Below are 13922 nucleotides of genomic sequence, written 5' to 3' on the forward strand. Positions count from 1 at the left end.
AGAAGAGAGGGCGGTGGGGGAAAAGGGTAACCCGTGAAAGAGTAAGGAAGTGGCAATGTATGAGAAGCAGAAAGAGCAGGAGTTCATCAGAGAGAAGAAAATGATATGCCAAAGACCACTGTCTAGGCTATGAGAGGAAAAGAACAGAATGCCACCTTTGCCAGTCCCTACTTCCCTGGCACCTACTTTGGATGCTTGAAGGCCATCAGACATCGCTCATACTTCCCCACCATGCTCCAGCCCATGACCAGGCCATCGGTGCTTCCTGAGAGGAGATGCCAGTGGTCAAAGAACAGGCATTTCACAGGTCCCTCATGCCCAGTGAGAGTCTGCAAGAAAATATGCCATTGTTTTTAATCGCTGAAAACATCCTCCTTCAATTCCAACTGTGACTCCTCCAACCAAAGCTGGAGGATTCTTTAGATGAATCCAAAGTCACACTGCCCACGTCCATGACTGCCACTCGCTTGGAATGTCCTTCATCTGCTTTTGCTTCGGATCTGAGAAAGGCCGAGGGCTTCATGCTTCCCTCTCTGCCGAGCTCTCTCCCCCACTGAGGAAGAATATAATTGAGTAAGGGCCTTGTTTCTGATGTGTCTGTGGCTGAAGCATGTACCATCCTTCTGGAGTGCCATAGAGGGCCAGAAATCCATCAGTAGAGCGAAGGGTAAAGTGTTCAGCAACTTGTCAGAACCCAGAAGACATAAGGGGCATCCCTGTTCTGCATCTGAGGTTCAGCCGCAATGACAAGAATGATGGAGAAAAACCCTCAAGCAAAGCTAGCCATTTGTCACTGTGATCCTGTGTTCCTGGCACAAATTGTCTCTCACTACCACTCACTGAGGCAAAGGGGTCCAAGTTCAGCAAGAACATGCTTTATGAACCTTTGCTATGGTTTGGGTGTGTCCCATGGGATTCATGTATTGGAAATTATCCCCAAAGTCATAGGTTAATGGTATTTGGAGGCGAGGTCTGGGAAGCGACTGAATCATAAGGTTCTGCCCTCATGAATGAATTATTCCATTCATAGATTAGGGGATTGATGGGTTATCTCAGTGGTGGCTTTGTTATAAAAGAGAGCCCTCTGACACACTTGCTCTCTATCTTACCATGTGACACCCTTCACCATGACATGACCCTGCAGGAAGGCTCTCACCAAATGCCAGCATCATGCTTGTGGACTTCTCAGCCTCCAAAACAGTGAGCCAGATGAACCTTTTTCTTGATGAATAACCCAGTCTTGGGTGTTTTGTTATAGCAACTGAAAATGGACTAAGTCAATCCCTTTCAAGGCAGCCCAATGTTCTCTTCTCATTAGAAAGTAAAGAGGAAGAAAATTATTTGTCCATCCCCAATGTTTTCTCCTTACTAAAAGAATAAGGAGGTGGGGGTGGGGGGCTTTGTTTTTTGATACCTTTACCACATGCTAGACATTAAGTACAATATTCTGGAAAAGAATAAGGTACTTTATCCCTGAGGCCTGTATAGTGTGTTGAGTCAGAATCCAGCCTTCTTCCACCAACCCTGTGAGTCATTATGTAGGTGGTGAAGCTACTGACCCTGCACCAACTCAAATGCCTCCCCTTTGGGTCCTTTCCCTTCAGTGCCTCAGCATGGTGATAAGTCCATTGCTCAAAGATGGTCTGGGGGTCTACATGAGGGAGACACCATCCATCTTCTCTAACCAGTCAGCAACAGTGCCTCTAACCCCACCTCAGCCTACTACCTTGCTCACCTTTACCAGCTGGGCCAAGGCAAGGTGCCACACTTTGACGATCCCTCGCTCACAGCTGCTCACGATGTAGGTGTCATTGATCCTGGTAGCCAAAATGGGGTCTTTGTGTTTATATGTCTTCAGGCACTTCCCTGTGTCTACATCCCATTCTGAAGAGGAGATGGGGAAAGGGAAAACAAAGGAGAGTGGGGTAAGGGAGAGTTATAGTAGAGTTTTGCTCCCTATCATAAAAGCAAAGAGCAGCTGGGCTCATTGAATCAGACCCCGAGGAACTTCACCTGGCCTGGCATCCTGCGGATTTGCCAGAAACTCCACACACCTGCACACACAGCTGCCTGAGCTAGCTCTCTTCCCTTGGAAGAGCCAGTGAAGCAGAGGACCTTGGCTCTAACCCTGGAACTTTGACTTGGGGTCCAAGTCTTAGATAGCTCATCTCCAATAAATCTTCAAGCTTGCCATTGAGGAGGTTACATGAAAATACAGCATATTTTTAGTGTTGTTATTCTTCCCAAATGTTGTCTTCCTGACCCACTCCTGATATTGCCAAAAAATAAGTAACTTGTCTACCCTCTCTTTTCTGAATAATTCTGTATCTGACTTTTGAATTTTATGAAAGAATTTCCATGACTAGGGGTATGTTTGATGCTGCTTCTACATAGTCTGGGTTACCAGCAACTGCCCTAGTATAGTAGGTACTGTGAGAGGGGTGGGGTGTGTACGTGTGTCCATCAGCCTTTTTGTCACTGATCAAAATATCTGACAAGAACAACTTCACCAGGAAAAGTTTATTTTGAGCTGACGGTTTTAGAGGTTCAGTCTATGGTTGGCCAACTCCATTGCTGTAGGTTCTAGTGATGCAGAATATCATGGTGGAAGAAATTGGAGGAAGAAAACTGCTCAGCTCATGTCAACCAGAATGCAGAGAAAGGGCAAGGAGGGCACATCCCCAGTGACTTACTTCCTACAACCACACCCTAACTGCCTACAGTTACCACCATGCATTCCATTCCAATTAATGGATTAATCCCCTGATTAGGTCATAGCTCACATAATCTAATCATTTCACCTCTGAACATTGCTTCATTGTCTCTCAAGCTTTTGGAGGATAACTCATAACAAATCATAACAAAAAAAAAATTGGAGAACAGGGCTAGAAGGAAGAGGGTAAGACAAATTTAGGGATGAAAACTTTAAAATCTGCTTCATCACCCCGCCCCCCACTGAAACAAAACATGTAGCCTAAGACAACAAAATAATAAGCACAATCAAGACTTGGTAAGCACTACAATGAGAAAGGAACCATTCAAAATGCCTGGCTTGTATACCTCATCACACAAGACAGGTCCTATTATTATTCCCAGCTATTCAGATAAGGAAACTGAAGCATAGAGTTCAATAACCAGCTCAGGTTCAGCTCAGGTGGAAAACTGCCCAGCTGGGATTTGAATCCAAGTATTCGGTGGCCTCTGGTTCTATTAACCATTTATGTGAAGTGAACCCTAACTATTGCTTTTCCTCGTTTTTTTTTTATGTCAATCTTGGCCTATTGTAAAATTACCAATGGGGAAAATGAAATAATAAAGATTTATTGGTAACATGCTGTGGTTTAACAAACTTTAAAAGTTAGGGCGGTACTTTCTAGTTCTCCTAGTTCATTCTGCTTTGGTAGCCCAGGCAGGTGGGAAGAACCCATGGAAGCAGGTAGGTTGGTGACCAGGGGCAGGATCAGGGTGAAGAGAAAGATTTTGATATTTTGTTCATTGTGAATTTTGTGCATTAATTTTGCCTTTTAAAATACTACATTGAAATATGTATGTTGATTACTGAGTTGTCTTGGTGTCCCCTCAAATTTTGGAGCCTAACTTCCTCTCCCCAGTCCTGACCTCACTGGTGGCCCACAAAACTCTCCCAGATTGCATGGAGGTCATGGTTACCCTTCCATCTTCAAACCATCACCTGGAGAGTTTTCACTCTTACTGTTGCACCCCTCAGAGCAACAGTGGCAATGACATTCAGCCAGAGGAAGGTAAAGAGGTTTTCTCATCAAGTCTGAGAATTGGCAAATGGAACCCCACTGCACTGTCCCTTTCCCACATCTTTTCCTTCTACCTGCCCCTAACATGCTGTGGTTTTCCAAGTCCCTGACTTTTCTTCTCCTTTCAATCTTAACTCCTGTTTCTCTGGGGAAATCCCATCTATACCTAGTACTTCTACTTTTCAGTATATAGTCAGTCCAACATATCCATGGCTTCCACATCCTCAGATTCAACCCACTACAGATCTAAAATAGTCAGAAAATTGTGATCATATTATATGAAATAAGAAGTGTTTACAAAAATTCATTATAGAAAATATTGAAATCACCATATCTATTAAGAGGGGATTATAATATATCCATCCAAAGGAGCTGCTTCAACTATTATATTACAAATAGTGAAAGTTTTGAGAAATATTTGACCAGGATGCAAACACTTTGGCATAGTCATTCTTCTGCCTACCACAATTAGCATGTCCAAAGCTGAACCCATGACCTCTTCCCCATATCTATCTTTCTACCATGCTTTTCCTCTGTAGTCCTTATTATTTCCATTAATGATAATTCCATACATCTAGTGGCCTGAATTTAAAAAACAAAACTTGATTTATTATCTGCACCTCTACATTTTGCACTTTCATATACAGTTAGTGGTAATGTCCTGCCAATTTTTCCTCTAACAATCTCCATTCCATCTGGGCCACTGAATGTAAAGTCACGTCCATTGAAGTCTCTTCACACTTGCTTGTTCTCCAACATCCTGAAGACACCATGCTAGTTCTCTAGGCTGAAGATATCTTAACTTGTCCCCTCTATCCATAGACACCCCTTCTAAATCCTTCACCAATCACTCACTGGAGTTACCTTTCTAAAATACACATATAATCATATCAATTCGAACCTTAAAATGCATTTATGGCTTTCCATGTCCTATAAGATGAAGTTTAGTTTTGTACCATGATATAGAAGGCACTTTAGAATCTGACACCAAACAAACTTACTAGTCTGATCTCCCCTACCACACACTACAGTCCTGCCACACCAAAGAATGGGAAATTCTCTGAATACACTGTCTTCTTCAGTCTCTCTATATTTGCCTGATGAGTTCCCTCAACTTAGAATATATTTTGCTCTCACTTTTTGTTGCCTATAAAAGTACTCAGCCTTAAGATCACACACAAATAACATCCTGTCTGTGGAGCTTTATCTAATTTACCCTTATATGTATTGTCCCTTAGAACTCCACATGTGGCCAGGTGTGGTGGTACACACCTGTAATCCCAGCAACTCAGGAAGCTGAGGCAAGGAGGATCACAGGTTTAAGACCAGACTCAGAAACTTAGCAAGGCCCTAAGCCATTTAAAAAATAAAAAGGGCTGAAGATGTGGCTCAGAGGTAAAGCAACCTCAGGTTCAATTCCTAATACCAAGTATTTTTTTAAAAAAAGAACTCCACATATGGTTAGGAGGACATGACTTAGAACCAGACAACCTTGGGTTCAAATCCCCCATCTACCACTTTGCATCTTTGATTTGAGGCATGTTATTTTTCTCTCTCAGTTTTTGATTGCTCATCTTTATCTACCTCATGGGGTTCTTGTGAGGAGTAAATAAGATAATATGTATAAAGCATCTATCAAAGAGCCTGTCCCAAAATTGGTACTCAATAAATGACAGCTGTTATCATTCATATGTTACTATGTCCTCCATTATATAGCTACATATTCATTTCCATTAGAAGTTTGATGACCCTTTTGAGGAAATAAAAAGCCATATCTAAAGAACCACATCATATTCAATTTTTATCACCAGACCTAGCAGATGGATGGATGGATGGATAAAAGAATAAATGGCTACCTATAGAAATTAACAAACCCAGCACACAGATCTGGGGAAACGCCTTTGGAGAATGTAAGGCAGTTCTTTCTCACCTTTCACTTGACAATCTCTGGCTCCAGATACAAGTTTGTTCTTATACAAATCCATGCAAGTTACTGTCCCCTGGTGGCCATAGAAGATCCGTAAGCAAACCCCAGTTTTCAGATCCCAGTATCTGCAGGAAACAGGCCAAAAAAATGACTGAGATTTTCTGAGGGCCCACGGGATCAATCACACTGTATAGTGTTTCTTTATATCAGTGGGTAGTTGGAAAGCAGCAGAGTTTCATGGTTAAACTTAAGATTCAAACACCAGGACTTGAATCCCAGTTGAAGCACTATTTGGTGTAATTTTGGGAAAGTTACTTAATTTCTATGCAAGATCATTTTCTCATACATAAAGTGGTAATGGTAACAACAGTAGTTACTTTGTAGGATTTTTGGAAATAATTAATGCACTAATAGAGTAAGCATCAACTAGAAATGAGTTCTACCCTCAGAGGACATTTGGAAGTATCTAGAGAGATTTTTGGTGGTCACAAAAGAGATTCTTGGTGGGGAAGGAGGAAATAGAGTCCAAGGATACTACTGAACACCCCACAATGCACAGGGGAGCCCCCACAGTGAAGAATTTTTCATCTCCAAGTGTCAATAGCACAGAAGTTTAGAAGCACTGCACCAATGCAGCTAACATTAGGACAGTGACCCACACATAGACAATGCTTGATAAATGGTAGTTGGATTTAGGTGGGAGGGTCCCTGGAATGACCACCAGGCATAGGATTCACAGTACTGATTCAATGGTAGACCTGATCTTAAAACAAAAGCAATAAAGTAATTTACCACTGTCATAGTTCAAAAATTTTTATATACATCTAAAGCCTATCTAAGATATATATGGGAATACATATGAGTCATGCTATTTTTTCAATGAGGAAACTTGCCTGAAGACTCTTCCCTGTCTTTGAAAAATTATTTCACTTCAGCCAAGCTGCTCTTGTGACAGGACAAAGTTATAATATTAAAATAACTGTCTCTGGAGCCAGCTGCCTAAGGTTCAATTCCAGGTCCATTACTTACTATTTGTGTGATCTTTGGTAAGTTTTAGAACCACTCCGTGCCTCAGTCTCTTCGTCCATAAACTTGGAATAAAAACAGTTCTTATTTCTCAAGGTTATTTTAGGCTCAGCACGTAGTGAATGATTAATAAGTGTTTCTTGGGACATGAAAAGTTTCTTTCCTTCTAATATTCCCCAAAGTCCCACAGCCTTACCAATACCTTCTCCAGTTTTCAGAGCCTGCTATGCAGCCACAGTGAATTCACAAGAGTATGAAAGAAAGCATGTTCTGAATTTGTTTCTAGCAGCATGGCAGTCCATGTGCCCAGGTTGGTTTATGTAACGTATGGAAGAAAAGATATTTGGTAGACACTTTTAGAAAATGGGAATAGAAGGAACTTCCTCAACTTAATGCAACTATAAACCAAAGTCACAACAATATGCACTATTCTTAATGAAGAAACTGCACTGCTGAGTCCCTTTGAGAAGGGAAACAAGGTGACAGTGGCCACTCTCATGTGCTGTTGCTTGCCATGGCACTGGAAATCCCAGGCAAAGTTATAAAAAAGGGGGGGGGATATATTGTCATTATTGGCACCTAATAAGATCATCTACAAAATAAAACCAAATCAATATCAATGCATTAATGCATACTTTTAGCACTAATAAGAGAGGTGACCAAGATTGCCAGACACAGTATCAACCTACATAGATCAATAGTATTTCTCTATTCCAGCAATAACCAATTAGAAAATACAAATTAAGATAGCATTCATAATAGCAATAGAATTACATATAGGCATTTAATAAGCATATGTAAGATTTTTATAAAGAAAACTGTAAAGTTCAAAGAAAGAACCAAGAAGATGATGTCAATGAATGTATTTCAAAAATTAATCTATAAATTCAGTGCAACACCAATCAAAACTTTTTAGGTTTTTTTAAGTTGATAAACTTATTCCAAAAACTCATGTGTATACCACAACTGTTAACATAGAAAAGAGTGGAATTTTCCTTACCATGATCTATTCACCAAATGCATTACTAAAAATAAAATATATAAAAGATTTTAAAACAGGGCAATTTTGATGCCATAATAGAAAAACAGCAACGAGAATTCAGAGACATTTCCATGCATGTATGGAAAATGACCATGTGATAAAGATGGGTCCATAAATCAATAGTGCGGGGAGGGGGGATGACAGGTTATTTAGTAATTGCTGTGGGAGGAAAACTATTCACTTTATCTAAAAATTTAAAAAAAGTAATGGAAGCCCTATCTAACAAACATACAAAGTCAAACTCCAGATAGATCAACTGACTATAAAATGTCAAACCATAAAGTTAATAACAGAAAATATTGGAAAATATCTCTGTAACCTCAAAGTAGAAAGAACTACAGACATGAGAGGGAAAAAATCCTGATACTGATAAATTTTATTACAACAATATTAATAATTTTTGTTCAACAAAGGGCACTATAGAACATAGTAGATAAATTAAAGAATTGGAGATGATATTTAATTTTAAAACTGACAAGAGACCATCTAATTGGTTGTTTTAGGCCGTTCTCTGAGTTCTGTATATACATTTTATCTGCTTGCTTTTCTTTGGCCACTAGATTGGATTGGCTCTCAATAATGCTGTATTGAACATCTTCATTTATGTCCCTTTGATGATGTAAGATGATTTTTAGGAATAGGCACAAAAAAAAATGAACTTGCTTAGATACGGGATAGGCAGCACCTAATTTGATTAACAATTGAAGTCTGAAAAGATCTAGAAAGAAATACAACAGCAAATCAATACGAAAATTGGAGCAGCTTTAAAGGAAAAGTAGGCCAAAGAACATAATCAGGCAATTTACAAAAGAAGAAGTCACAAAAGTTAAACTCATTAGTAATCAGAGTAATGCAAATGGAAATGATTTTACACATATTCATCTGGCAAAAGTTTGAAAGCTGGATGATGTCCTGTGTTGGTAGGGAATAGGGATGCTGGAGCCCTACTGGTAAAAGCATAGACCTGTACAGTCTTTCTAGACTTCAGTATAGTACTTCTTAATCAAATTAGGTGCTGCCTAACCTGTATCTAAGCAAGTTCATTTTTTTGTGTGTGCATATTCCTAAAAAATCATCTTACATCATCAAAGGTACATACATGAAAATGCTCAATGCAGCATTATTTATTTATTTAGTTAGTTAGTTTTTTGGTGGACACAATATCTTTATTTTACGTGGTGCTGAGGATCGAACCCAGGGCTTCATGAATGCTAGACGAGCACTCTACCACTGAGCCACGACCCCAGCCTGCAGCATTATTTAGAGCCAATCCAATCTAGTGTCCATTACTAGAGAAGCAAGTAGGAAAAGTGTATATACAGAACTTGGAGAACAGCCTAAAACAACCAACTAGATGGTAACATGGGTGAATCTTTTGAAATATAGGGTGGGGGTGCAAACATTAGGAACAAAGATGCAAATTATTGATACATGTACAGAATTTATCAATACACATTTTGAAAGAACACACCTAAATAAAAAGAAGAAAAATTAGGTGGTAGTCCAGTGGATGATAGAAGTAAAGAATAAAGGTAAAATAGCATAAATAAATAGTGTTAGCCATTAACACATACTACCAGACAAAAATTAAGAATTTCTGTTCATCAAAAGATGCCATAGAAAAATGAGAAGATAAGCCTTAACATGGAAGAAAAAATTTTCCAATACAAAGAAATTACACAAAATTCTTATGAAAATGTTGCTCCCTTCAAAAAAGAAGTAACTCTTATAAAAAGGAATCTCATAAAAGCATAAATGTCTCCCAAAACATATTGTTATGGTTAATTTTACACATCAACTTGCAGAGAAGGCGCTTTGGAATGAGAGTAAAATTTACATTGAACTTTGAGTAAAGCAGATGGCCCTCTAAAATGTAGACAGTCCTCATTCAATCAGCTGAAGGCCATGTGCAGAACAAAAACGTGGATCTCCCCTAGCAGGACGGGGTTTTCCAGAACATTGCCTTTATCTGCACCTTAAGTTCTGCAGAGCTCAGCCTTCCAGGCCCGACTACAGATTTTGAATTTGCCCACCTCCATAACCACACAAACCAATACCTTACAATAAATTTCCATTTATGTATACATCCTATTGGTCTTGTTTCTCAGGAGAACCCTGATGTACATATGGAAAAAAAATGTTCAATCTCACTAGAATAACCAAGGTTAGAAACAAAATCCTAAGGAGGTTTTATTTAATACCCATCAGATTGGAAAAAATGTCAAAGACTGATTGACAAAAAGTCCTGGTGAGCTGGGTGCATGCCTGTAATCCCAGAGGCTCAGGAAGCTGAGGAAGGAGTTTCGCAAATTCAAAGCCCAGCCTCATCAAAAGCAAGGTGCTAAGCAACTCAGTGAGACCCTGTCTTTAAATAAAATACAAAATAGGGCTGGGAATGTGGCTCAGTGGTCGAGTGCCCCTGAGTTCAATCCCCAGTACCCACTCCCAACAAAAAGTATTGGTTAGTGTTTATAAGGAGAGATATTCTCATACCCTATTGATGGAGGTATAAATTAATCCAACCATTTTGGAAAACAAAAATTCCCCTACTGAGAAGATATCTTAAAAAAAAATTCATGCATGTGAGTACCAGGTGATGTCAAGACCATCTATGGCAGTATTCTTGGAAAGAATTAAAAACTAGAAATAATACAAATGTCCATCAACAGAATAGTGTGAGTTACAATATATTCAATCCAATAAGATATTATATCTCTGTGAAAATAAATCATGACTGCTACCTACATCATATGGATCAATCTCAAAACAAAGTTCGGTATAAGATTCAAGCACTGGGGCTGGGGTTGTGGCTCAGCGGTAGAGCGCTCGCCTAGCTTGTGGGAGGCTCTGGGTTAGATCCTCAGTACCATATAAAAATAAATAAAGATATTAAAAATATTTTTTAAAAAATATTCAAGTACTGATGAATTTTAAAAACATGATTCCATTTATGTTAAGTTCAAAAACAGGCAAAAATGATTAATATACTGGAGATATATAAATAAGAAGCAGAAACTATAAATAAACACAAGGGAATAGTCAATACAAAATTTAGGATAACATTATCCCTGATTGGAAAGAGGATAAAAGCCATAAGGGAAAGGCACCCATGGGTGATGGAGGAGGGGTAATGCTCTATTCTTGGTCTGAGAAATTGGTAGAAGAGTGTTTATTATTCTGCTTAAAATATATGAATACATACCTTTAATGTTTTTATCATAGTTATATATAATGTTGGGGTTCATTTTGACATAATCATATATGCATAGAATATAATTTGCTCTACTTCAGTCCCTAGTACTTCCCCTTTTCCTCCCCTCCTCTCTCCCCCTGTTCCCCCTCCTCTACTCTACTGGTCTTCCTTGTATTTATTTAAAGATTGTTTTAAATTAGTGCATAAAAAAACAAAGTATATGTATAAAGACATGAACATACATTATATACAAAGATATGAAAAATTGTGCTATATATGTGTAATAAGAATTGTAATGCATTCTGCTGTTGTATATTTTAAAAAATAAAATCAATTTAAAAAGACTACAAAGTAATAATAACAACCAATGAATTAGGAATGGGTAGATGTATAAATGAAATAATAATGATAGAATGTTGATAATTGTTGAAGGTTGGTTGTGGGCACATGGATATTGTTGTACTATTTTGTTTATTTTTTTATATTTTTTAAATTTTAAATAATAAAAAGCTTTTAACCCGTGATTGAACAAATAGAGAGAAAAAAGAAAAAATAAATTAGTGCATAAATACATATATTTTTAAATACCATTTTCTCCTATACTTCATACTCACAAAAACTATCTTTCATTGAAGGAATCTACTAAAAGAAGTACAGATTTTATCTGTATTTAAGAATGCTAAAAAAAGAGAGAGACTTTTTCTGATTCACAGTCACCCACTGGGAACACAACTGATACGTTTATGAATCTATCCCATTTAAGTAAATTCTTGACTTTCACCTTGTCAAAAAAAAATCCATTGTAGGTTTTCTAAAAATTAGTATTATTGAGAATGACTTTTCAATGAATACAAAAAGTCTGTACACTTCTTCCACATCTGACTCTAGACCCTCGGTCTGATGGCAATCATTACCTCTTTGGACCACTCACCTGATGCTTAGGTCGTAACTCCCGCTTAGGAGAAAGTGTTCCCCCTCACACAGGAAGAGAGTCCGGATACTCCCCACATGGCCTCGGAATTCAATAGGTATCACCTTGATTTTTAAGATGTTAAGAAGTTTGATCTTCCTATTAGATGACACAGCTATCAACTCTCCCCCAGAATAATGGATAACTCTGTTCTGGTCCCACCTGAATTTTGGGATAGGGATGGGGAGATGGATTATACATGAAAGAAAAGTTAGCATCCTTCCTGGATCTTACTTAGCACTGACTTTTGTATTCTGTGGTTGTATAATGGAAAATCTAGGACCTCCCTTACTGAGAAGGGAGACAGCAGAAGGCAAGACCTAGTATTAACAGATATTGATGATTCCAACCTCATACCATGAAAAAAATCCATTTCAGGTAGATTTAAAACCTAAAGACATAAGTCCAAACTTATAAAAAAATTAAAATTATTCTGCTAATATATGCTAAATCCCCAAGAAAGAGAATAGAATATGTGGTATTCCCCAAACTTATTGGACCATGGAAATCTTTCTTCATGGAAAATCTCAGAGGAAGTCCTATGTTCATCTGTATTTCTTCTATTTCTTTCTTTTCTTTTTCCTTTTCTTCTTTCCTTCTTTCTTCCTTTTCCTTAGCTAATATCTAAGGAACATTTATCAGGTCCAAATTTCTGTGCTAGTAGGTACCATGGGAAATAGAAAAATGAATAAGATACAAACCTTGCTCACCAAAAGCTTAGAGTTCAATAAATTCAGGTAAGTTGAATTAATTTTCCAATAATAGAATTATTATGAAGTAACTAAAATATTTTCAGGATAACCAAATAATTTATTGTCCAAACTGAGACTTTCTTATTGTGAAAGAGGATGCTATTAGTCAATATACTAGGAACACAGTAAAATGGAATTGTCTCAATAGTATACTCATTCTAAATATGAGGAGCAATTCTTTAGATTTTTGTCTTCATACCATTTGTCATATTCAGAGTTTAACCAGTCATCATCTAAAGGGTAATTATCACCATACTTACCCATAAAAACTCAACTCTGGAGCAGGCGGAATATTATGGTTTTGATCTAGACTGTCTCTCCTAAAACCTCATGCGTTGAAGGTTTGGTCCACATGTAGCAATATTTAGAGTGGAGCTTTTGAGAAGTGATTAGGTCATGGAGAGTTCTGGCCGCATCAGTGGATTAATCCACTGAGGGATTAATATTTGATGGCATTATTGGGAGATGATGGAAACTGTAGGTGATGGGGCCTCACTAGAGGAAAAATATTACTGGAGACCCACCCTAGAAGAATAGACCCTTTCCTTGCACTCTCTCTCTCTTTTACGCTCTGCTTCTCAGCTGCTATAAGGTGAATAGCTTTCTTCTAACATGCCCTTCCACGATGTTCTTCCACCATTATGTTCAGGCCCAAAACAATGGAGCCCAGCTGAGTATGGACTGAAACCACTGAAAGTGTGAACCTAAATCAGTCTTTCCCCCTCTAAGTTGTTTTTCTTAGGTATTTTGTCCCAGCAATGGAAACCTAACTAACACAGCTAGCTCAGTGGTAGAGTTCTTGCCTAGAATGTGCAAGATCCCAGGCTCAGTCCCTAGCACTAGAAAAAGCAATAACAAAAACCTTCAATTCTGTCTTCCCCATACTGATTGGTCTATTTTTGAGATGCATTTTGTTAATAAAATTCATGGCCAACATTAAAGTAGAGGTGGCACAACCAAATGATGCCAATTATGCAATACTTATAAATACAACTGTCACATTTAATGTGGAAAGATATCCACCGTGTTTTGCCGGATTGGATTACAAAAATATATAGCATAATTCTATTGATATTCAAAATATGTCCTATGCAGGGGCCAGGGTTGTGGCTCAGTGGTAGAGCGCTTGCCATGCATGCATGAGGCTATGGGTTCGATCCTCATCACCACATACAAATAAATAAATAAATAAATAAAAATTAAAGATATTTTAAAAATTATGCCTTATGCACGTGAAAAGAA

At 38.2% G+C, this 13922-nt stretch overlaps 1 protein-coding gene across 2 annotated transcripts in view; it reads right to left on the reverse strand.

The window, feature by feature from the left end:
- Positions 1–13922, reverse strand: part of Fbxw10b (F-box and WD repeat domain containing 10B) — a 36562-nt gene that overhangs the window by 12135 nt on the left and 10505 nt on the right. For both annotated transcript variants that reach the window (XM_076870745.1, XM_076870744.1), the window contains 4 exons: positions 11890–12090; positions 5701–5822; positions 1736–1884; positions 187–329 (listed from right to left, as the gene is read on the reverse strand). In XM_076870745.1, coding sequence (XP_076726860.1) covers positions 187–329; positions 1736–1884; positions 5701–5822; positions 11890–12090 — 615 coding nt within the window. The remainder of the gene's footprint in view (positions 1–186; positions 330–1735; positions 1885–5700; positions 5823–11889; positions 12091–13922) is intronic.

Source organism: Callospermophilus lateralis, chromosome 11 (assembly GCF_048772815.1).
Source record: "Callospermophilus lateralis isolate mCalLat2 chromosome 11, mCalLat2.hap1, whole genome shotgun sequence".
NCBI lineage: Eukaryota > Metazoa > Chordata > Mammalia > Rodentia > Sciuridae > Callospermophilus > Callospermophilus lateralis.